The sequence below is a fragment of the Pongo abelii genome, chromosome 1 (genome assembly GCF_028885655.2).
Source record: "Pongo abelii isolate AG06213 chromosome 1, NHGRI_mPonAbe1-v2.0_pri, whole genome shotgun sequence".
NCBI classification, from domain to species: Eukaryota; Metazoa; Chordata; class Mammalia; order Primates; family Hominidae; genus Pongo; species Pongo abelii.
The window spans coordinates 36,817,717-36,842,664 of record NC_071985.2 but is presented as its reverse complement, the minus strand read 5'-3'; the positions used below and the strand labels follow the sequence as shown (position 1 = coordinate 36,842,664).

At 48.3% G+C, this 24,948-nt stretch overlaps 2 protein-coding genes across 3 annotated transcripts; both read left to right on the top strand.

The window, feature by feature from the left end:
- The first annotated feature begins 5,304 nt into the window (after nucleotides 1–5,304).
- Nucleotides 5,305–17,741, top strand: ATF3 (activating transcription factor 3). 2 transcript variants are annotated; one of them, XM_009237891.4, is made up of 4 exons: nucleotides 5,305–5,921; nucleotides 11,982–12,225; nucleotides 15,091–15,198; nucleotides 16,323–17,741. In XM_009237891.4, exons 2-4 carry the CDS (start codon nucleotides 11,986–11,988, stop codon nucleotides 16,518–16,520), a joined length of 546 nt encoding a protein of 181 aa, XP_009236166.1. In that variant the 5' UTR covers nucleotides 5,305–5,921; nucleotides 11,982–11,985; the 3' UTR covers nucleotides 16,521–17,741. The 2 variants fall into 2 exon arrangements, with proteins under 2 accessions (XP_009236166.1, XP_054376818.1); XM_054520843.2 differs by having other exon boundaries at nucleotides 5,685–6,262.
- Nucleotides 17,742–21,251: 3,510 nt separating this feature from the next.
- Nucleotides 21,252–23,739, top strand: GARIN4 (golgi associated RAB2 interactor family member 4). The gene has a single exon (XM_002809480.5). It carries the CDS (start codon nucleotides 21,842–21,844, stop codon nucleotides 23,609–23,611), a length of 1,770 nt encoding a protein of 589 aa, XP_002809526.3. The 5' UTR covers nucleotides 21,252–21,841; the 3' UTR covers nucleotides 23,612–23,739.
- Nucleotides 23,740–24,948: the final 1,209 nt, after the last annotated feature.

Here is a 24,948-nt window from a genome sequence, read left to right as displayed (position 1 = left end):
AAACATCTGCACCTGCTCAGGTGCAGACGGAAGTGACCAGCTACCTGGTAGCCACTCATGTCACCAAACTGGCATAGAGATGCTAGAGCTGCCCGAGCTACAGTGAGAATTTTGCCTGAAGGCACAGAGAGAAGCACAGCCTGGCTGCTCTAATTCTGTATTACTAGCCCATGCTGCAGACTACATTTTCTGCTTCAAGGTAGATGAAGAGAAAATAAAGGAGGATGGGAAGTAGAGAGGGGCAGCGATTTAAAAAAAAGAAAAAGCGCCTGCAGGATTTTTTGTTTTGATGTTAGGAAACAAGGAAAATGCACAAGTAGTCACAATCTTTGGGGGTCCTTCCATCTTCCACCATATATATGCCCTGTGTAGCATTTGAAGGTAGACATCAAGACTCATTCTTTAACCCCATTTAAGCATCCTGAGCAATGATGGTATTTGATATCTCTTCTCTTATAAAAAGATTTAAATTTGTATAGCATTCAAGCAAAATATTAGCAACACTCTAAATTCTAAAAGTAGGGAAATGATTAAGTAAATCATACAACATCCATTGGCAAGTTATGGTAATAAGAATCAGGATAGTGGTTACCTCTGGGAAGCAAAGAGGTCTACTTCTTGAGTGGTGAGTTCCCAATGTGTTTGATTATTAATATGTGTGTATATATATATATACACATACACACATATATATACACATATATATACACATATATATACACACATATATACACACACATATATGTGTGTGTGTTCTATATAATCTTTTGTATATATGCTATACTTTATAATAAGACATATTTTTAAGAAGAAAGACCATATACCATTCGAGGTAATAAGCAAAAGAGCAAATTTCAAAGGTGCATGCAATCTAAAATCATAACTATATTTTAAAATCACGTACATGAGAAAAAAGATTAGAGGGAAACACACTACAGTGCTAATAGTGTTGAGATTGTGGGTAATATTTTTCCCTTGTCTGTTTCCCAAATTTTCATAATGACAAAAAAATTACAGTAAAACTTTCCCCAAAGAAATCTTTAAAACTATGAATCTTTTATCTTCAAATCACTTTCACATCTACTATCTCATTTGATTCTTACAACAACCTAGGGGGAGTCAATGCTAAGTAGTTCCATTTTATAGACTGGGAAACTGAGACATCGTGTTTATGAATTGTATACTCACTCAGTTGACTGGAGGTAAACCTGTGGATGAATCCCAGGTCTCCTGAGTCCTGCTAATCCACTGACTTCCAGGACTTCATCTTGGATTCTGGGGTCTCCAGGATTCAATCTCTCAAATGGGAATATCTGCTACCTGGGTTTTGGCCCTGTAGACCAAGGTAGATGTCTATGGTTGTTGATGATGGGCTACACACAAGAAGTCCCCAGAGATGTAATCCATGCCTGGGGTGTTCTGCCATGCCCCTCTCTCACAAGGCACCTAGTCCATGGGCGTGAAAACTCTTGGAAGTATTGGAGGTAGGAGAAGGACAGGCTGTGTTTAAGTTGGACAACATTTCTTAACTCTAGTTTTTGGAGGGGAAGAAAGGTTGCAGAAATGGGTCTGTCCTTGTGCTATTCAGTGCCTTACCTATGATGTCTTCTCTCTCCCCATCTCTCTTAGGGAAATTTGCCAGAGGCTCATAGGGTGGCTTTGGCAGAGGGTCCCCATTCAGGACCGTCAGAGCTCCGCCCAAGGCTCCTCACTTGAGAAAAGCTGGGAGCCTTAGAAACGGGGAGTGCCTTGCTCAAGAATACCAAAGACAGAACCAGACCCCGAACCCAAATCCCCTGCTCCTAGCCCAGGATACTTGGCAGGGCCACCCAGCATTGAGGAGAGCCCCAGGTGTGTGGTGGAGTTGCTGTGATGGGGAACGAGGACCGCTCTCATGGCTGTCTGCCTGGGCTCTCATTCCCGCCCCCTCTTGATTGTCATTCCTGGAGATCGCTTGACTTCATCCACTATTTTCCACTGACAAGGGGTACTGAATGAGTTCCTGGAGAGATTCAAGGGTACCTCAGAAAGCTTCTCTTGATTCATAATTAATTAATGATACCACTACTGAGGGGTGACTGGGTGCCACATCCTCAGAGAAATGTCACACAACAGTCTTATGCATTAGGCGCTATTGTTAGTGCCATTTTTCATTTGAGGAAATAACTTACTTAAGGTGACACAGCATCTAAGTGCTGAATCCAGAATCCAAGTGCCTTCCACATTTTGGTGCCTACTGTGTGATGCTGCCCGTTTCCTAACAATGCCCATTTTGGACACTATTAAACTAGCAATCCCCACATTCAAACTGACTTTGTAGAAAGAGTGGGCTTCGGAAACAGAATAAAGTATAAGAAAATCGACTCCACTCTCATTCCAAAGCGAAGAAGTAGGTTGAGCCAGGCAGACAGAGCTGCTAGTACTCTGCCGCTTCTCTGGCAGATCTTATCTTGTGTTTCTAGCATTCTGGGCATGAATACAGTCTTAGGGTTTAGAGAACAGAGTAATGGAGCAGAGGAATGTGGGAAGGGACTGTGCACTGAACTAAGAAACTGCTAGAACCTTTAAATATCTCGAACTTTTTTGTTTTTGTTTTTTTTTGCGTTTGGCTCCCTGCAATGTTTTTCTGTTTAGATTTGGTTGCCACGAGTGGGCTGTTTTTAGTTGCCTAGTTCTTTCCCCTCCCCTTTTAATTTTTTCCCTTCCTTTTGCACATGTCCCAGCATGAAGTCTCCAACTCTTATCTCACTCAGCAAAACATACCAAGGCTGATCTGAATGTGGATTCCCCAGGCAGTTCACCATCATAAAACCTCAGCAATCTTTAAGTCTCTGCTTAACCCTCTTTCATTGAGGATTAACCCCTGAAATCACCCTAGCCAGAGCTTCCTTCTAAGACGAGACAGCCATTCTTTGGTTTGCGTGGAGAAGAGTTTTGGTGTGGAAAGCTTTTCTGTCCCCTCCACTTCATGGCACTGCCTGTGTGTGTGCTGAGAGTGTGCACACTGGACATTGGTGGCATTAACTTAAGTCAGGGTAAAATAAGGATGCAAAGGACTCAGATGTTGATCACTCTCCTGTGGCAAAGACCTCAGGGGCTCTGCCTTGCTCTGTTCTTTTCCAGTCTCTCAATTCAGCAGGCATTTCACGGTTCTCCTGGGGGCTGAGCGGAGGGAGGCAGGCAGGAGTAGTTTTTGTTTTCCCTGGATAAGAGTTTCATTCAAGTGGGAGTGGACTTAGTTCTCTGTCAAGATTCTTATCACTTTTCAGGTTTAGAATATCAGGATCAGACTTCTGTGAACAGCTGACAGCATTTCTATCCAGGTGTAACTTGGAGATTCCAAACTAAGAGTAATTAGAATGAAGCAAGATTGATAAAAGGAACTGGAGGCACAATGGTAATAAGAATAACCCAACCAGGGTGTTGGGGGTTTCTCCCCCCACCCCTATTATCCTTCCCTTGCATTGTTTTGTGGAGGACGGTCTGGCTGTTTGTTTACTTGACGCCCTAAGTTGAATTTCCCCTTAAGGACAGGACCAGATCGCCACAGATCTGGCTTGGGTGTATTAATGGAATCATAGTTCAACTGGTAAACTGGTCAAAATTTCTGTTTCACAGCAGAAAGAGTAAAAAGCTTCACGTGTTCTCCCTTCTCTCCTTGCTTCACTTTATAATGGTGCTACTTATTCCAGGACAATCTATAAGTAGATAAAATAGCGAAGTAGAGATAACAAATAACTTCATTCAAATGCACAAACACTCCTCCACCTAATCCCGCCCGGTGTTCTCGGGGTTGCTCCGACACGCCCGGGGTTTACCTGCGCGCACTCCAGCGGGAGGGCGGGTTGTGGAGGTGTGCTGAGCGGCGCGCGGGGGTGAGGGCGTGGAAGCGGAGGGTGGGGCCCGGAGAGCCGTTACCAGGGCGAAAAGTAAAGCGAAAACACCCGCCCTGCACTTCCCGCGCGACGCCGCTGGAAATCGGGTCAGGTCCAGAGCAGGATCTCCGAGGATCCCGCTTGGAACTCCAGGGCTCCCGGGTCCGCCGGGGCGCAAAGACTTCCGAGGCCGCCCTCCGCGTGTTCCCAGGCCCGTGGGGAGGTGGGTGGTCTGAGTGAGGTCGGGCTTGGCGGCGAGGAACCCTGGTGAGGGGAACTGGGGACTTCAAGTGAGACCCAGGCTCCAGACACCTCTAGTTTCTACCCCAAATTACCAAACTGTGACCTTCGACCGCCTCTCTCCCAGAGGCAGGTGGAAAGGAGCAGGTGTTTCTGCCCTTCGCCGTGCCCCCACACCCTGCGGCCGCGCAGGTCTCCCTCCCAGGCAGGTGCGAAAGTCCCAGGCCACACTTGTGTCCACAAATAGTCATCCACGGGCAGTCAAGAAGGTTCCTGGTTCTGCTGCTCTCTGAGCAGAAATTGTTGGGGTCGGGGAATAAGAACCAGGAAATCGTATTTAAGGTTCAAACCCAGTTCTGCTGAGGTCTCAGCTCGAATCTCGGACCATGGGCCCCCGCCTTTCCCGCCACCCTGGCTTGAGGGCAGAGGGGATTTCTGCTGCGGGTTCCGCCTGTGGTCAGTGCGTCCCCATTCCGGGCCGTCCGGTCCCAGTCCAATCGGCTCTGGGAGCAGAAGAACACGTGAAAGCTGAAGATGGGTTTTCCCTAAATATTGCCTGAGAGCTGGGCGACCCCCAGGCCTGGGCAGTTTCGCGGACCCCAAAGCACCTTCTCTTTCCCCCTCCTCCTGACCGCTGGCTTCCGCCCCTTCCTACCCTCCCACCGGGTTGCCTCTGATTCCTCCCGGACTCCGATCTTTTCACGCTCTTGTTGGTTTCACTGACATGTTCTTGTCAATTTCAAACGCTTTGTGATTGTAAAAAAAAAAAAAAAAAAAAAATCGAACCGATACGGTCCTACCACTCGCCCTAGTCTCGGAGCCCGGAGCTGTCCTGCGTGTGCGTCCATGTGGAGTGTCCGGGGCTGCGGGCTCGGGCGCACGGTGCCAGCCGAGGGCTGCCCTCCGCTTTTGTGTTAACCGGCGGGCTTCTCGCGGTCCCCGCTGCGGAGGTCACACCCGGCGGGTAACGGCGTGGATACACCGAAGGGTGACTTTGGACACCTTCCCCACACCACAGACTAAAGCTTCTGCCCCTACTCCGCCCCTGCTAGAGAAGTAGGAGGCCAGTGGGGGAGGGGGTATTTTCCTGAAGCTCCAGAAAATGACCACGCATTTTAGAGAAAGGTCGTGCCCGCTTCCCAGCCTCACCTAGTCTGGGCTGGGGCCGGGACCCGCCTCCCCACCTTCCCCGCCCCCCCGCTCCTCAACCTAGCGGAGGGAGAGATGCCAGCGCGGTGGAGTCATGCCGCTGGCTTGGGCACCATTGGTCATGCCTGGAACACGCAGCAGCGAGTACGCACATCTGGCGGCTATCCCGGGAGGCTCCGGTCCTGATATGGAGAGAGAGGGCGGGCTGGTGCGTGTCTCAGTGAGCGAGGCTGGGGGAACGCGCCTGGGCTGGCTCCTCCCCGAACTTGCATCACCAGTGCCCCCCCTCTCCACCCGCCTTCCGCCCCGCCTTGGCCCCTCCCCCACCCCCCTTCCTCCGCTCCGTTCGGCCGGTTCTCCCGGGAAGCTATTAATAGCATTACGTCAGCCTGGGACTGGCAACACGGAGTAAACGACCGCGCCGCCAGCCTGAGGGCTATAAAAGGGGTGATGCAACGCTCTCCAAGTCACAGTCGCACGCAGCCAGGCGCGCACTGCACAGCTCTCTTCTCTCGCCGCCGCCCGAGCGCACCCTTCAGCCCGCGCGCCGGCCGTGAGTCCTCGGTGCTCGCCCGCCGGCCAGACAAACAGCCCGCCCGACCCCGTCCCGGCCCTGCCCGTCCTCCGGACCCTGGCCGCCCCGAGCGGAGCCTGGAGGTGAGCGCTGGAAGCCGAGGGAGTGAGCGCGACGAGGGCTGCTCGCCTTCATTCCCTTCGCGCCCCTCTAAGTAACCAGTCCGCCGACCCCTGACCCACCCCGGATCCGAGCCCGCAGCCTCTGGCTTGGAAATAACTCTGGCTTAAACTTCTTCTAAGCCACCGCTGCTCCTCGGCGCTTCGAAAAGTTTCCCGCAAAGCGAAAGAACTAACTTTCTCTTTTGACTTGGGGCGCGAAAGTTTCCTGGTGACGGAGGTCGGGCGTCCACTCTGCCGCCAGCCTCGAGCGCCGCTTCTCTCCGCCGACGGCGCTGGCTTGCCCGGCTGGGAGAGGGCGTAAGGTGGGTGGGCGGGTGCGCTGGGGTGTCCGAGGCTGCCCCGCTCGACGTCCCGCTCCATCCCTCGCTTCGAGACACGGCACTGTGGAGCCGATCCTTCCCGGGGTGGGCAGAGAGGCACGAAGCCCGGAGGCTCGCGGGAGGGCTGCCCCACGCGCCGAGAGGAATGAATGGGGAAGGGGCGGGAGGGCTGGCGGCGTCGCGGGCGCGGCCGCTGGGGGTCGCCCTGGGCATCCCGCAGCACTGGCGGCAGGACCGTGAAGGCAACCCCGAGAAAAAGTTAGCTGGGATAAGCTTGCAAGTGGCGAGCGCTGGTGTCGCGCTGTCCCGGGGCGGAAGACGGGGAGGGCTCCCGGCACCGGCTGGTGTCCTGACCCCGAGCCCGGGACTCCCACACACCTGGGACTCTCACTTTGGCTTTTCCTTCGGCGGGTCCGCGGGAGACCCACCGTGGCGGGGAAGCGAGGGTGTGGAGCCAGTTGTGCAGATATTTGAGAGAATGGCTTTGTGGTCTAGTGCCAGGACTCTGAGCGCTTACACTGCAATCGATGTCGTTGGGCCTCAGTATGCGGAGCCGGCAAATAGGGGCACATGGGCAGTACCGGCCCCCTCTGCGTGTTGGAGGGCACAATGCAGTGGTTGGACCAGATAACTACTAAGATCCTTTCTGTCTGGAGATTTTCAGATTCTGGAGTGGTGTAGTGGGGAGGAAAGGAGCCAGTGAGGGGACTTGAATGGGGTGGGTCTCTATCTAATGTCATTCACCAGTGTCCAGACAGTGGGGGAAAGGGGACTTTTCTGCAGGGCATCTTTTCCCTCACCAGCTTTCTTTCCACTGGATTCGTTCTCCTTCTCTGCTCCCCTACTCTCATTTTCATCTCTCATCTACTTCCTTTCCTCCTAAACATTTTCTTTTCCCTAATTTCATTGCATAGGTCACATATGCTTTCTTACAAATAAAATAGTTACTAAATCCTTGATGAACCCAGAAAAAAAGGAAAGCCAGAAAATCTGGATGTTCTCTCAGTGTACCCCTTTCGTTGTAGGTGACAGTCATATCTTCTATTCGAAGTTTCTGTCTCCGCAACTTAAAGTGAAGGCAAAAAATTGATATTACTGTCCCCATTGTTTTGCAGTTAGCATTGGTTGTAGAATAATGCAACAACATACAGGCTCCTGCTTTGAGGATATCCTGGACAAAGATGGGATGGGGTGAGGATTGCAGTTACTGTCGGAATGGTTTCAGAGACAGCAAAGAAGGCAGCACCCCACGCCCGTAGTGGGGATAAGATACAGCACCCAGCATCTGTGGCAGTGATGGGAGCCTTCTTTTTCTCTTTCTCTTCCTCCTTGCCCTTTAGCCGTTATAGAATTCCTTTTTCTCCATGGCCCTTTTCTTCGATAGCCCCTCCCTGTCTCAGTCCTGTCAAAGTCTCCTCTGTGGTTGGTACCAGGTGCCAGGACTCTTGACCCCTTATCTACCTGGCTAATGGCTCTGTTCTCTGGTTGCCTTGTTGGTTGATCCCTTGAGGCGGTCGATACCTATTGGTGATGGAGCAAAATGAGCAGTCGGTGGGTGGTCAGCAGCTTGGCATGGGCTGAGCCACTCACCAGCTTTATGACCTCAGGGAAGTCATTTTTACCTCCCTGGACCAATGTACTCATTATAAAATGAGAATCTGACCTAGATGATTCTAATATTGAGAGGGCGTGATTTCCATTAGATAGAGTCCATGATTCCTTCCTTTTTAAAACTGGCTGGGCATGGGACAGGGCCGGTGGCTTCAAGTGTTACCCAGCCAGGGGAGGAGGAAGGACATAGCCAAGATGCCTCAGAAGCTTTCCAAGGGAGAAATGGTTTATATGTGAGAACTGGTTCTCTTTCAAATACGTAATGGAGAAATGCTGGTGTCAGCAAATAGTGGGGTGAAACCTACCTGGTCTGTCAAGAACTTGGGGTCAATGAGAGTACAAAAGAGGCTCTGACTGACCTGAATGTCTTGAAGATTCCAGTTAATTCCTCACTAACAGGGCTTTATTGAATTGATAACAACAGAATGAATTTTTCCTGAAATGGAGAAGATGGAGTCACAGTGGTAATGACTACCCAGTGTGTATGTAAATCTCATATGTCCTTCTCAACAGTCCTTTGGGGCAGGGAGTTTTGATCTCAAATTACAGAGGAAGAGAATGAGAGGCCCAGAAAGCCTAAGTGATTTGTTGGTGGGTGCTCAGCTTATGAGTGGCACTGATAGGCTTAGAAACATTGTCTCTGGCCCTTGATGCCCAGCTTTGCACCTCTTCAAGAGGTCTGGGAGGAAGACCAAGCTATGAAGAGTTAGTGAAAGGCCAGTATTGGCTTCCTAGTAACATAAGATGGTTAGCGAGCAATGCTTCGTGGAAAGAGGATGAAAATTAAAAGTGAAAATTCAATGTAGCTGTAGCTACTAGGAAATAAAAATCTGGGAGCTGAATTTCCAGTTAAAGGAATACATGAGTAAACTTTCACTTTCTTGAAAATGATGAAACTGCCAACGATACAACATGATTTCTGATTGGAAATAATCAAGCAGAAACAAAATGCAAGTTCTTGGTAGCAAGTCTGAACAATTTTATGATCAGCATAGAAAGTCAACTCTGATCTGAGGTCCCCAAACAATTTTTTTCAATGACCAGGATGTTTGAGGATCTCAACTTTCTGAAAAATTGTATGGAGATTTAACTTCATTTCCTTGTGGGGACACAGCCGTAGTCTAGGCTGAATCATACCTCAAGAGACTGAGTAAAGGAATAACTAGAAAGTATCCCAAGAAGTTAAGCTTTAGCCTAGTGCCGAGAAAACCCAAATCTCGACAGATACATCTGTTTTATTCTCTGAAAGGCTTTTAACATTTTTACAACCATTTATGTCCCCAAGGAAGCCCACCCAATGCTTTTCATAAAAGCATTCCATACCACTGACATTCTTCAGCTTCTTTCATTGGGACTGCTGACTTTACATAAGAAGAAGGGTGGGGGGCGGGAGTCATAAACAGCAGACCCCAAGCCCTGAGAGCTCATTAATAAACCTAGTTGGGTGGCAAAATGGAACTACACTCTAGTGCAGTGGAATTCAAAGTACCCGTGTAGAAGGGAGCCATCCAGGCCTCCGAACAAAGACCAGCCCAGTGGTAGCTCTGAATGTCATCCCTGAATCACTGAGTTTTTAATAAAGTTGGAAAGGGAAGGGAAACATGAATGCATGGGAGCATCTTAAGCCTCTGGCTTTAGAAGGCTAGTTTCTCAGAGTTTATTGCCTGACAGCGACAAGTATCCTCCCAGCATCCTAAGATTATAGGATTAAATTGAGAGAAGAACTTCAGTTCTGACTCATGACACAGGGCTTTGGGAAAAGAATTACCTACATAGCCTGGGTTTCTTTGACTAGTCAAGGGCAGATTTCATTGGCCTGGAAGTCTTGCCTCCATTGGTGTATGTTAGATCTCCAGGGGGAGTTTGAAGTCAGGGTATTCTATTCAGAAGCCTTTGAGATCAAAGCGGGTGACCAGCTGCCCTCCTTCCTGGACCCCACAGAGCCTCTGTCAGAGAGCTAGCCCTGGGCTGGAGAGATCTCTGGGAGGCCTAGTAATCATGGAGCTCCTGGCCAAAGAATGTTTTCCAGGGCACATTCATGTATTAGTTCCTCAATTCCTCATAGGATATTATGGGAAAATAGGGCGATTGTTACAAGCCCTCTTTAACAGAGGAGAAAAAGCCACTGGGAGGTACAATGATAACACGTAATGGAGTAAGTGGGCTTCAAATCTTCATCTTCTGACCTCAGTCTGGGAATTTTGTGGATAAGAGACCCACTTGCTCACACTCCCAGAAGGCAGGTAGCAAGCAGCATGGGTATGCACCCTGACATAAAGATCAGCAGTTCATTAAACAGAGTTCAATTTATCCCGAGGAATCTTTACTTAGCCTCCCCTCCATCACTTCATTTCCAGGCCTCCCACCTACCTTAAGTCCTGCCCCCAAAAAATTTGCTCTGGTTTTTTGTTTGTTTGTGCAATATGACATAATGCTTGTTTGTTTTTGTAATGTAGAATAATATTTGTTCGTTTTTTGCAATGTAAAAATTAAGGGCATGAATCCTGGAGCCAAAGTAACTTAATTCCAAATCCTGATGCTGCCCCATATTAATTCTGTGAATTTGGGCAAATGACTTGGTTTGTCTAAACCTCAATTATCTCATCTATAAAAGGCAGCTAGATCCTAACTCACTGGGTTCTCATGAGGATTAAATTAGATAGTGCCCCTAAGGTTTCTGGTATGAAGGAGGCACTCCTTAAATGTTCGAGACTTGCCAAAGGGCTTCTTCTCTGTCTGGACTGCGCTAATGACCACAGATCCCCGGTTGAGAGGAATGCCCAGACCACACTCATCCTACACTCATCCCTATACTCATTGCCCCTTGGGAACCAACTGCAGGGTGGAGGAGGAATGGCCACCGCTGGAGGGAGTACACAGCAGGCCAAGACTTATGGGGGACTCTTCCAAATTGGGGCCATGGAACTGTCACTATTTCTACTCTTTATTTTCCTTTTGTCATCCTTTTGGGTTCACTGAGCTATAGAATAATAGAGGGAGATGAATTTAGCAAATACATTAGTGAAGCTTCTCCCCCGGAAGTTGGGCCCAAGCAATGGGAATGAGAAAGGTAACCTTGGACCGTGGGGGCCATTTGATTTGATGACCCCATCCCCACTTCATTTATTCAGTTGGCCAATGAGGCATGGCGAGTCAGGCACTGGGCCAGGCTCTGGGTAAAGCAATGGTGGAGACTCAATGCTTGCATTGGAGGAGGTGTCAGTCATTTACCAGACACAGACTGGGTCCTAGAGAGCTGAAATGACTAGCTCAAGTCACTGCTTTTTAGTGCCAGAGCCAGCCCCAGGGTTCCCTGCCCCCACACCCAGCCTAAGTCTATCCCTATACCAAAGGCCTGAACAACTCCCCCACAATACGGTGCCTCACTTTTCTTTAAGACCTTTTGCTTTGCCAACCTTAACCTTAAGAATCCACCTCCCCATCCCCTGCCAAAGTCTGGGGTGAAGAAACGCACCTGGGTACAGTTACCTTTCTCATTCCCATTGCTTGGGCCCAACTTCCGGGGGAGAAACTTCAGAGATGTATTTGCTAAATTCAAGGATTCCCCACTTTTTGCTTTTACTTCCACTCACTGATAGTTTCAGCTTGATGTCAAGCCTCTTTGAAAAAGAGGCTTTTTTTTTTTAAAGTGAAAGAAACTTTATTTTGAGTAATATACAAAAAAAAAAAAAAAAAAAGAGGCTGAAAATGAGATTACTCATGATTTTTAAAATGGCCTCACTGATTTTTAAAAAATGTTCTTCCTCTTTCAGGACTGTTTGTGGCCACATTGGCACATAGGCACACCAGCCAAAACTCATAGATCTTGTGAATTCAGAGTAGCCTGAAACATCATCCCTTATAAATTTCAAATAGGCATTTTGTTCATGTCACTGAGCTGTGTGTATTTTAAGAACCTGTTTTACTTAAGATGAGGATGGCATGAAATGAAAACAAAACAGAAACCCAAGGGCTTATGGGACTTTTCTTTGAGGGTGGGGCTCTGGTGTTGGAGGTCTGGTGGGGGAGGGGGACTTGATCCCATGCCCCAGAGCCCCTGAAACAGTTTGGGTTTCAATGTGTCTTTCAGCAAAATGATGCTTCAACACCCAGGCCAGGTCTCTGCCTCGGAAGTGAGTGCTTCTGCCATTGTCCCCTGCCTGTCCCCTCCTGGATCACTGGTGTTTGAGGATTTTGCTAACCTGACGCCCTTTGTCAAGGAAGAGCTGAGGTTTGCCATCCAGAACAAGCACCTCTGCCACCGGATGTCCTCTGCGCTGGAGTCAGTCACTGTCAGCGACAGACCCCTCGGGGTGTCCGTCACAAAAGCCGAGGTGGGTTCTACCATAGGTGTTCATTCTTTCGGCACATGTTTTGCTCGCAGCCACTGTGTGTTGGGCATGTTCTAGGCAGGGGGCTGTTGTTGAGAGTGAAACAAACAAAACCACTGCCCTCAGGGAGCTTACCTTCTCCTGGGAGGAGACAGACAATACATAACATACGTAAATACACGTTAAGAGATGAGTGCAAAGGAGAAAAAAGCAGGGGGCGGGGCAGAGAGAACGGGTAGGGGATGGGGTTGCTGGGTTTAAAAACTTTTCAGGCCAGTCATGGTGGCCCACGCTTATAATCCCAGCACTTTGGGAGGCCAAGGTGGGATTATCGCTTGAGTCCAGGAGTTTGAGACCAGCCTGGGCAACACAATGAAACCCAATCTCTATAAAAATATTAGCTGGGCAAGGTGGTACATGGCCTATAGTCTCATCTACTTGAGAGGCTGAGGCGGGAGGACCTCAACCAGGAGGTTGAGTCTGCAATGAGCCGTGATACCTCACTGCACTCCAGCCTGGGTGATGGAGCAAGACTCATTTCGCTTTTAGAGACGGTGTTGCTCCATCACCCAGGCTGGGGTGCAGTGGGGTGATCACGGCTCATTGTAGCCTCAATCTCCTGGGCTCAAGTGATCCTCCTGCTTCAGCCTCCCAAAACACTGGGATCACAGGCATGAGCCATCGCACCCAGCCGGGGTTGCTTTTTTAAATTAGGAAGTCAGGGAAGGATTCACTGATAGTGACTTTCGAGCAGAGGTCAAAAGGAAAGGAAGAAGGAAAGAGGAGAGGGAAGAAGCCACGTGGGTATCTGGTAAAAGAAATTAAGGGTACTGAGGTGGGAGTGTCGGTGCCTGATGGGCTGTGCAGTGGGCAGAGTATAGGGGCGGGAGATAAATAGGGGCTGGTCATATTGAGTCTTACAGATTATTGTTGTATAGAGGCAACCCTGTGCTCAGAATGAGGTGGGAAACCACAGAAGGCTTTTGAGCAGAGAAGCAACAAGATTCGACACACACACACACACACACACACAGACACACACACATACACGTTTTTTTTTTTTGAGACAGAGTCTTGCTCCGTCACCCAGGCTGGAGTGCAGTGGCGTGATCTTGGCTCACTGCAACCTCTGCCTCCCAGGTTCAAGCGATTCTCATGCCTCAATCTCCCAAATAGCTGGGATTACAGGTGCCCGCCACACGTCTGGCTAATTTTTGTATTTTTTTTAGTAGAGACGGGGTTTCTCCATGTTGGCCAGGCTCTTCTCGAACTCCTGACCTCAGGTGATTCGCCCACCTTGGCCTCCCAAAGTGCTGGGATTACAGGCGTGAGCTACCACGCCCAGGCTTGATTTATATTTTTAAATGATCACCCTGGCTGTCATGTTGAGAATGGGCAGTAGGGGTAAGACAGAAGCTGAGTGCACAGAAAGCAGGCTGTGGCAGGAATCCACCTGAGTCAGGGGGCCTGCAGCAGGAGGGAGCAGTGCAGGTGCTGAGAAGTGGTTGGCTTTGGATCTGACTTGAAGGTAAAGCTGATTTGCTGATAGATTGGATGTGGGGTATGAGAGAAAGGGAAGACTCAAGGGTGACTGAGTTTTCTGGCCAGCATAGCTGTAAGAATGGAGCGCCCATTTGCTGCTGAGATTTGGGATTATAGGGGTTAGGGTTGTGGCAAGAGTAGGAGGTCTGTCCTATTCTGCAGACCCCTGTGGAGATGTCAAGCAGGCAGTTGGATATGTGAGTCTGGAGTTCAGAGGAGAGTCTGGGCTAGAGATAATAGAGTTGGAAATTATCCGCATATAGATGGCACTTAAAACCATGAGTCAGGATGAGGCCGCCTTCTGTGTCCAGTTGTTCTGAAGAAGCATGGAGTGTGGTGGTCCCTGTTTTTATCACTACTAGGACCCAAGCACCCAGACAGTAGAGCAAGGACCAGGCAGCCTGCCCCACCCTTCCCTGTAGCAATGTTCACAGCCTTGGGACCAGGTGTTGCTCCAGGTTCACTTCTGTCTCACACACTTGCACTGTTCCACACTTGGCAACCTTGCGTAAGACCCCTGGAATAATAAACATGGTGAGAAGTCTGGGAGGCGGCTTCTGGTGATGCCATAGTGGCTTAAGGATGTCAGAGCTGGGGTTCCACCATTTTGTGGCCTTTCCCTCGTGGTGGCACGTGGAAGAGTTTCACGCTTACTAAACTGGCATGATTGCAGCCTTTGGGCAAGGAGTAGTGGGACTGACCTAAAAGACTGCCCTAGTTCACCACTTGTAGGTGGCACCCCAGCATGGGCCGATTAATGCCACTTTGGTTGGGAATGGGCTTAGATGCCTTTTCTGCAGAAGCATCATGGGCTTCTCCCAAATTTGGGAAGCTGGTGCTCTGATGCTCCAGGTGAAGTCAGAGGTGAATGAGGTTGCCCTTGGGTCTTGAATCGAAGAAGAGGCTGGGAGAGGGTGGCTAGGTAATGATCCTGAGATCATCCCTGGTTCTCAAAGAAAGGAGGTGTTTACCAAACAGAATCTGTTTCAGCTTTAAATGATTACAGTTAGTACCAATAGTTATCAATTTGCATATTATCCTCATCTCAAAATCCAAATGCAGTTTTAAAATTGGCTAACTTTTAATTTACTAGTATATTGCCGGTATAATTTTAACTTTGATTTTTGTTCACTCATGTGTGTGTGTGTGTGTGTGTATGTGTGTGTAGGGGTTTTCACACAAAAGTCTAGAGCTTTAGTTTTTCAGGGTCTTTTAGCGCTAGCATTGCCCTTGTCTGTCAGCTTTTGCTGGCAGTAAAAGGCAGTGTATTTGAGATAGGTGGCATTTCTTACTACCCTTTAAATGTGTTCCTTTTGGATTTTATAGGTAGCCCCTGAAGAAGATGAAAGGAAAAAGAGGCGACGAGAAAGAAATAAGATTGCAGCTGCAAAGTGCCGAAACAAGAAGAAGGAGAAGACGGAGTGCCTGCAGAAAGTGAGTGCCTTCTAGCCTTACCCTTCCTCTCGCTCACGCCTGTCCTCACCAGCTTCATGTGGCTATCAGAAGAAGAGTTAGAAAACCCCCTACTTGGTTATAGTTTCCCAAGAAGTGCTTTGTAGCTGGTAGCAGAAATGCCAGTTGCAGAATGAGGAGGTGGCAAAGCAGTTAACGCAATGGATGTGACTGTGGATGTATAAAAGCAGGTGTGTGAATTCGTCTGATGCCCGACTCCCAGCAGCCTCGGCCGGTTCATACATGTCCATCAGCTTCCAGGCTGCAGGACATGCCAGCCCAGTTAAAGAGGCTTCACTTGACTGTTTTCCTGAGAAAAGGAAGCTGCCAGCTCTCATTTGGCTCACTATGAAAAGCCTTTAATTAATCTCTTCAAACAAGTTATTTCCTTAATCCACAAGCAGTGGTTACACTTGCTTTGCATTCTTGTCTGGTTCCTAACTCTAGAGCCCTTCTCCCTAGCTTAGCCAGTAAGCTGAGCCCCTGGCTGCGTTCAGCCGGCCCGCCTTGAGAGACACTAGGGGAAATAGCTTTTGTGGGCAAGCAGGGTGGCCGGTGGTGCTCAGCAGTCTTTCCAGTGGCTGTGTCCCTCCTCCAAATGTGGACAGGACAGGACAGAGTCTTAACCCACGTCCCACAGATCCCCAAAAGTTCTGTTGATTGCTTCAGGGGATCAGTGAAAATTAGAGAATTTTGTGTGTTGCCATATACATTTTTTCTGGGGAGATGAGCTTCTCATTGAGATCTGTGACTCAGAATCGACTAAGCCACCATAAGTCTGGATTTCTCCCCAGCTCCCAAGGCCCTTTTGGGTCCAGAAGACCTGCATATGGGCTGTTGACTCATGCAAATGAGGTATCTGAACTGCAGCTTCAGTATTAGCAGAGTCACAGGCCACCTCTGTGGCATCACCAGGGCTTCTCTGAAGAAGTGGGTCTGCATTTTCCTAAACCCAGTGCTGCTCTCCCATCTCCCATCTTCCTCTCCCAGCTTGATGAGCCCCAGGGTGTCCCAGGTACACCCCTGCATCCAGGCAGCAGCCCAGGCCACCCCCTCCTCACTGGCCCTTGGCTCCTTTCTTGATGCCTCTGTTGCTTGTCCCCCAGGAGTCGGAGAAGCTGGAAAGTGTGAATGCTGAACTGAAGGCTCAGATTGAGGAGCTCAAGAACGAGAAGCAGCATTTGATATACATGCTCAACCTTCATCGGCCCACGTGTATTGTCCGGGCTCAGAATGGGAGGACTCCAGAAGATGAGAGAAACCTCTTTATCCAACAGATAAAAGAAGGAACATTGCAGAGCTAAGCAGTCGTGGTATGGGGGCGATTGGGGAGTCCTCATTGAATCCTCATTTTATACCCAAAACCCTGAAGCCATTGGAGAGCTGTCTTCCTGTGTACCTCTAGAATCCCAGCAGCAGAGAACCATCAAGGCGGGAGGGCCTGCAGTGATTCAGCGGGCCCTTCCCATTCTGCCCCAGAGTGGGTCTTGGACCAGGGCAAGTGCATCTTTGCCTCAACTCCAGGATTTAGGCCTTAACACACTGGCCATTCTTATGTTCCAGATGGCCCCCAGCTAGTGTCCTGCCCGCCTTTCATCTGGATTCTACAAAAAACCAGGATGCCCACCATTAGGGTTCATGCAGAAGTGTCTGTACCTTGGGTGGGAGGGATGGGACCATCTCCTTCACCGTGGCTACCATTGTCACTCGTAAGGGATGTGGAGTGAGAACAGCATTTAGTGAAGTTGTGCAACGGCCAGGGTTGTGCTTTCTAGCAAATATGCTGTTATGTCCAGAAATTCTGTGTGCAAGAAAACTAGGCAATGTACTCTTCTGATGTTTGTGTCACACAACACTGATGTGACTTTTATATGCTTTTTCTCAGATCTGGTTTCTAAGAGTTTTGGGGGGCAGGGCTGTCACCACGTGCAGTATCTCATGATATTCAGGTGGCCAGAAGAGCTTGTCAGCCCCTGGAGAACAGAATTCTCCCAGTGTTAACACAAAATCCATGGGCAGCATGATGGCAGGTCCTCTATTGCAAACTCAGTTCCAAAGTCACAGGAAGAAAGCAGAAAGTTCAACTTCCAAAGGGTTAGGACTCTCCACTCAATGACTTAGGTCGGGAGTTGTGTCTAGGCTGGAAGAGCCAAAGAATATTCCATTTTCCTTTCCTTGTGGTTGAAAACCACCGTCAGTGGAGACATGTTTGGAAACCACAGTCAGTGGAGCCTAGGTGGTGCCCAGGCTTTAGCATTATTGGATGTCAATAGCATTGTTTTTTGTCATGTAGCTGTTTTAAGAAATCTGGCCCAGGGTGTTCGCAGCTGTGAGAAGTCACTCACACTGGCCACAAGGATGCTGGCTACTGTCTGTTAAAATTCTGATGTTTCTGTGAAATTCTCAGAGTGTTTAATTGTACCCAATAGTATCATTACAATTTTCTGTAAGAGAAAATATTACTTATTTATCCTAGTATTCCTAACCTGTCAGAATAATAAATATTGGAACCAAGACACGGTAAACATGTGTTGTGCTGGTTTCTGTTCATTTAAATCTATCGGTTGCTGAGATCTAGCAATTGCCTGCCTTTCCCTCCCCATTATGGGGGGGTGCCTAGCTTTAAACTTCTCCAGATGTCATCCTTTGCTCTTTGGGCATCACTAGATGGGATAGTTGGCTTTCAGTCCTGTTCCTCAGTCTCGGGCACCTTATGCTCAATTTCTCATTGACAAACCCTGAAACACGGCACCGAATATATCCTTTAGATCAACAGTTTGGTGTTTAGAATTTTGATATAAAATCTGAATTGCTAGATACCTTAATTATTTTCTCTGAATGTACAAACACCTAAAACATACACCTGTTGTTCAGCTTGAACTTTTGACCCCTAACATTCTGCCACAGAACTCCTCTCAGAGAGTTACTCACTTGAGTTACATCTGTTATCATGTCTAAATGTGTGTCTCATTGTTGCAAATACATATCAGAAAAGAAGGGGAAAGGGTACTGGAGGAAGAAAGAAAGAACCATTTTAGACAGCATGGGTGTGATAATTCAAAGAAGGGTATTCCACTGAATTTCCTGGAATTTCCAGGGCATATGATTCCTTAGGCCTGCAAGAGAGCCAGGCCCCCTTGCTTTTTGTGCTTCTCTACAGGCTAGAAATAAAAACTGGCCACTCGCTACTGGTGCCATTCTTCAGAGAGGCACTGTCTTCGTTAAATGTCAGATTCGTTCACATGAGTTCTGTGCCTACTTCTTTGACCTCATGTATGGTTCCTTTAAATGATCACTTATGACACAGGTGTCTTCATTTTACTCTCTTAATTGCACATCAGGGGTCTTTCCTAACCTGTCAAGAGCCATCTGATGTTAATACCATTCAGCACTTCTTTCAGGAGATAATTTATGTTCCTTTTCTTGGTGGAGGGGAAAACATCCCTTGCATTTACCTTCTAGTTATGGGTAGAGGCACCAGCCACCAGCCATTATGAAACGCAAGACAATTTGTAAGCTGCCAGGGACAACAATGGGTTAGAGAGGAAGGAAGTTGGGGGCGGATGGTGGCTATGGCAAGAAAACTTGATGTATATGGTAAGTGTAAATGAAGGTCTATCACAAATGCATTAAAAATTGTTTTATGTAGCCAAGTTTATGCTTTGATACTTTAATTTTAAAAAGGATGATGACTATGCATTTACCATCAAGTCATTTAGTTTCTTTTGTTTCACATTTAGAGGAAAGGGAAGGTGGGGGAATCTGAGAGAATAAACTTAGATGGGGCCACCACCAATATCAAGCACCCGGTTTGGCAGTGTCTTTGCACTGAGCTGTCTCCAGTTGGTAGTGGTGATGTCACACTGCCAGGGTGTGGAAAGCCACCCTCCCTCCTCTCTCTTGCCTTCCACCTGCCCCCTTGGCTTTCCCTGAGAGCTGGCCTGACACCTGTTTCAGAGTCAAGAGCTTTTAAAGGGTTCTGGCCCAGGACAGGAGTTCTGGAATGGAATCTTTCCACTTTCTGTTAACTAAAATACTATTTTCCATCTGTATCCTAATTTCTCCCCATGGGCTTTGAATAAACCCTCAACATTCCAACTCATATCAAGCTTTCTCCTCTCTTCCCTGTCCCATAACCTCTGGTTGGGTTCATGTACTGTTTCTTTGTGGCATGAACAGTGTTTCCAGTTAGAATCTGCCTGAAAGGAGGTCACATTTGCCCACTGAGCATCCTGTGTTCTTATGGTGGCTCTAACTCCAGAAGATTTTAACACGGTCTCATCAAACACTGCTTTCAGGAAGGAATTTACACTGAGGTTAAAAGGACTGTTGAGGAATAATGCTAACAGAAGCTAACATTTACTGAGGAGGACAATACACTAAACACTTCACATGTATTATCCCATTTAATCCTCACAACAACTGCTATCCCCATTTTACAGATGAGGGAGTGGAGAGCTCAGTAACTTGCTCCAGGTCTCACAGTGGATTTTTCCAAAGCTGAAGCCTATGCTTGTTTTCAACAGCAATGGTTTCAAACAAGAGTATTTACATTTGTGTGTGTGTGCGGTAAGATATACAAAAAATTTGCCATTGTAACTATTTTGAAGTGTACAATTCAGTGACATTAAGTACATTCACAATACAGTGTAACCACTACTATCTAGTTCCAGAACTTTTTCATTTTCCCCAGAGGAAATCCTGTACCCATTAAGGAGTCACTCTTCATTCCCCTTCCTTCCAGCCTCTGGCAACCACTAATCTGTCTTCTGTTTCTATGGACTTGCCTGCGCTGGATATTTTATGTAAATAGAATCATACAATATGTGGCCTTTCGCACAATACGGCTGGCTTCTTTCACTTAGCATAATGTTTTCAAGTGTCAGCCTAGCGTATTATGTAATAGTACCTTATTTCTCTTTATGGCTGAATAGTATTCTGTTGTATGGATACTATACTTTTTGTTTATCCATTCATCAGTTGATAGATAGGTGTGTGTATGTTAAGAAAGAGCTAGCCTTTATCTTCAAGGACTGAATCTCTAAGGTAGGATTTCAGGCCTAATGTCAAGCTGGGAGAAAAGAGAGTTGGAAGCAGGGGCTCCTTCTCAGAACTTCCAGTTAACAGCTTGGAAATTACTTACTCCTGGGCTCGCTCTGTGGGCACGGCAAGGCAGGCGGTATAGTGGCACCTGTTCCCCATGGATGTAAATGGCTTCCAAACTACTTCTGCATAGTAGAGAGGTTGGTAGAGGAGGGCCTTTGATAGGATCCTGGAATGTAAGCTCACACTTTCCATCTTACCCTCTTCTCCTGGCATTTCACAGGGTAGGGGGTAAGAAGAGGCACGGGGCAAACACTGGGGGCCTTGAGAAAGTATTTGGGCTCCCTGACACAGGATGTTGGTATAAACATGATGGAGGAGAGGAATAGAGGTGGCCCTCTGGATAATTTAATCCCCAACTCAGCCCAGCCCCTTTCTGAAGTGATTGTCCTGGATTCTCCATAACATGCATACACACACACACACACACACACACACACACACAGAATTAATTATGCAACTTATTTGGCTTGCCCAAGCTTTTTTTGTAAGTTCTGTAATGGTTCAGAAGGAAGACTTTAAAAGCAGCAAGACCTGTATTCAAACAATGCCTCTACTGCCTACGAGTTCTATGAATGTAGGTAAGTTACACAACTTCGGTTTTTTTATCTGTAAGATGAGAAGAGTTGCAATAGTATCAAACTGGAATGGAGTTTGATACATAGTATGGCACCTAGGAGAAGAAATCTCTCATGTTATTATTAAAGATTGAAGTTATTACCAAAGATTTGCATTGTCAGCATGAACTGAGATTTTATGGAAGAGTGGGCTAAGAACCAAGACTGCGAATTCTAGGTTAAAAAAAATTTAAACCGTGTACTTAAATGGTTCAAATTTATCCCATCATCTTGCATTCCTATAGACCCTGCCTGGTTGCTGAATCTTTTGAATTGGGGTTGAGGAAGGGGAAGCAACCACACAACATTTTCTCATTTGAAAAATTTTTATTTTGGCACCCACTTGAGTACCTGGCAGGGTGGGGCTGTCCTCTATGGGGGCAATGGAGTATTAGTGAGGGGATTATGGCCCTGGCCTGGGGGATGAGAACAAAGGGGTATGTGACAGCAACAGGTCACAAAGGGAAGCAGAAGATAAATATGGCTGCACAGGGGGCTTAGGCAGAGAGGGTGGTCACTTCCTGTCACTAGGACTACAGTTTGTAGACTCTCAGGGAGAGAGACTACAAACTGTAGTTAAAAAAATCAGAGGTGGAGGTCAGGGGGTTAGACCCAGAAGAAAACCTCTCTGGAGCCCACCCTGCATCTCTACGTCTTGGAAGAGTCTGGAGTCCAGGCACCTTACAGCACCTCCCACAGCAATCTTCAGTGCTCCTACCCCCACCCCGGCCTCTGAGAGGCTCTGAGGCAACAGCGGGGGCCTGTGGGGTGGGGTGGAATTGAGAGACCAGCTGCAGAGACATCTTTGTGACCCAGGAGCACCACTGGTCCCTCATCTGCCACCGAGGCCAAGGAAGACCCAGAGACCTGCCTCACCAGTGCTGCCGTTGTGCTGAAACACAACCATGAATGGTGATTCTCTGCTGCCGTATTATACGGCCCAGAGTGGCTCCAGCATGAGCATGTTCAACACCACCATGGGGAAACTGCAGCGACAACTGTACAAGGGGGAGTATGATATATTCAAGTATGCACCGATATTTGAGAGCGACTTTATCCAGATCACCAAAAGGGGAGAAGTGATTGATGTGCACAACCGTGTCCGTATGGTGACCATGGGCATTGCACGCACCAGCCCCATCCTCCCACTCCCAGATGTCATGCTACTGGCGCGACCAGCCACCGGCTGTGAAGAGTATGCTGGACATGGCCAGGCCACCAAGAGAAAAAAACGCAAGGCAGCAAAGAACTTAGAGCTCACCAGGCTTCTCCCCCTGAAGTTTGTACGGATCTCTGTTCAAGACCATGAGAAACAACAGCTGCGCCTGAAGTTTGCCACTGGCAGATCTTGCTATCTGCAATTGTGTCCCGCTCTCGACACACGGGACGACCTCTTTGCCTATTGGGAAAAACTAATTTACCTCTTGCAGCCACCCATGGAGAGTAACAGCAGTACCTGTGGCATTCCAGCTGAAGACATGATGTGGATGCCTGTGTTTCGGGAAGACAGGAGGAGCCTGGGAGCCGTGAATCTTCAAGGAAAGGGGGATCAGGACCAGGTCAGCATCCGGAGCCTCCACATGGTCTCTGAGGTGTGTGGGGCCACCTCTGCTGCTTATGCTGGAGGGGAGGGACTCCAACATGACTTTCACAAACCCACTAACATGCTCAATGTATCCATCCCCAAAACATCTACAGAGCTTGCTGAGGAGCCAGCAACAGGGGCAATTAAAGAGGCAGCAGCAGCAGGGGCAGCAGCAGGGGCAGCAGCAGGGGCAGCTGCAGGGGCAGCAACAGGCACCGTAGCAGGTGTCTTGAGTGTGGCAGCAGCCAATTCCGCCCCTAGACAGGTGAGCGCAGCCATAGCTGGGGCGGCCACCATCGGTGCAGGAGGAAACAAAAGCAACATGGCCCTTGCAGGCACTGCCAGCATGGCTCCAAACAGCACGAAGGTGGCTGTGGCAGGGGCTGCAGGCAAGTCCTCAGAGCATGTTTCCAGCGCATCCATGAGCCTTCCCCGAGAGGGCAGCGTGAGCCTGGCCATTGCAGGAGTAGAACTGACCAGCAGGACAGCTGCAGAAACAGACATGGATGCAGCAGCGGGACCTCCCGTCTCCACCCGGCAGAGCAAGAGCAGCCTGAGTGGACAGCGTGGAAGGGAGCGAACCCAGGCCAGCGCTGAAGGCTGCAAGGAGGGTAGGGAAAGAAGGGAAAAGTACAGGGCTCTCGGAAGGAGTTCCCATCGCCTCAGGACAGGTGAAAGCCGCCACAAAACAAGGGGGGACAAGATTGCCCGAAAGTCCTCCAGCAGGTCCTCATTCAGCCATAGAGCCAGTAGAGACGACAAAAAGGAGAAAGGCTGTGGCAGCCCAGGGAGCAGCAGGCACGGGGACTCGCATAAAGGTGTCAGCCACACGCCCATCTCAAAGGAGTCCAGGACCTCTCACAAATCTGGGAGGAGCTTATCGACCACCAGTTCCGGTTCCAGCAAGGGACTTGGCAGGATCAGCTCTTTCCTGAGGAACGTCAGAGCCAACCTTACTACAAAAGCAGTGGGCACACCACATGGCAGAGATGTGGACATCATGGCTAAGATGGCGGAGAGGAGCACCAACGTGGCCATCACCGAGACAGCAGAGGGTGGCCAGGGGCTGGAGATGGTTGGTTCAAAGTGACCTTTGAAGCCCATTAAATAAGACCCAGAGCTGGAAGCTGCAAAGGAGCCCAGAGCTCATGGGAGTGTCCCTGGAGAGCCTATTCCAGTGTTCTTTACTGCCGTTTAAATAAAGAAACATACATCTGAGAGTGGCTTGCTGGCTGAATTTTTGTGTCCCACAGCCCAGCAGTGACCTCACAGTGGATTCTGTGATGTCAACTGTGCTGCAGCCTGAGACCCCAGGATCCAGTCAAGGGGAGCCCCACCTCACACCCATGCTCAGCAGAGCCCAGATGAGTGCTCCAGCTTTCCTCAACCCCTTCCTGGCTTTGGCTCGCCAGGACTATGGCTGAAAGTCAGGCTGGGAGCTTGGAAGCTCTACCTCCACCATCTCCCCATCCTTTTTATAAACTTGCCCCCTCCCAACCCTAGAAAATCCAAAGACAAAGCAAGAACAGAACTCTTACCCTCTTGCACTATTCATAGGAGGGAGTAAGGGAGCAGCAGCATGTGTTGGCAACCAGAGCAGGGAGGAGCATTGTCTAGACTTAGCAATTCCACTCCTAAGTATACTCCCAAGAAACACACGTTGCAGGAGACAGCCATGAGAAAGTTTATAGTAAAATAATACCGGAAACTGCCTAAATTTCTATCAACAGAATTGAGAGGAGTATATGCAGTGACAAATAAATGGCAGCTACACATATTAGCGTATTAGCACAGATAAGTTTTGCTCTTTCAAAAACTTTAAAAAGCAAATTGCAGAATAAGATATAATTCTACCTACAGGACAATTCAAAAACAAGATCAAATACAAATAATATGGTACATATTGGATACATGTTTGGTAAAATAAAACCAAGGGAGTGGGGAAAAATTCAGGACAGTGGTTTTCTCTGGGGTGGAAAGGCAAGAGATTGGATCAAGGAGGTGAACACAGTCTTTCAGTGGTGTTGGGAATTGTTTTAGATCTTAAGCAAGGAGATAGGTACAAGGCTGTTTATTATTTTGTTGGGTTTTGCATTTCAATATTGTGTTTTGCATTTTAATACCTCTGGAATCAGAATGGTCCTACAATCACCGTGGCAGTTCTGATGAAGTTATTGCTCCAGACATATATTCACCAATTCCTTCTCCTTAATGCTTTCATTTTTATCTATGCACAAAAGTGATCTAAGTCTGAAAGGCCCATTTTGTTAAGAATCAGATGAGGCTCCCTCTCCCTCTCCCTCTCCCCTTTCTTCGGTCTCCCTCTCCTTCTTTTTTCGGTCTCCCTCTGTTGCCGAAGCTGGACTGTGCTGCCGTGATCTCGGCTCCCTGCAACCTCCCTGCCTCGGGCTCCTGTGACTCTCCTGC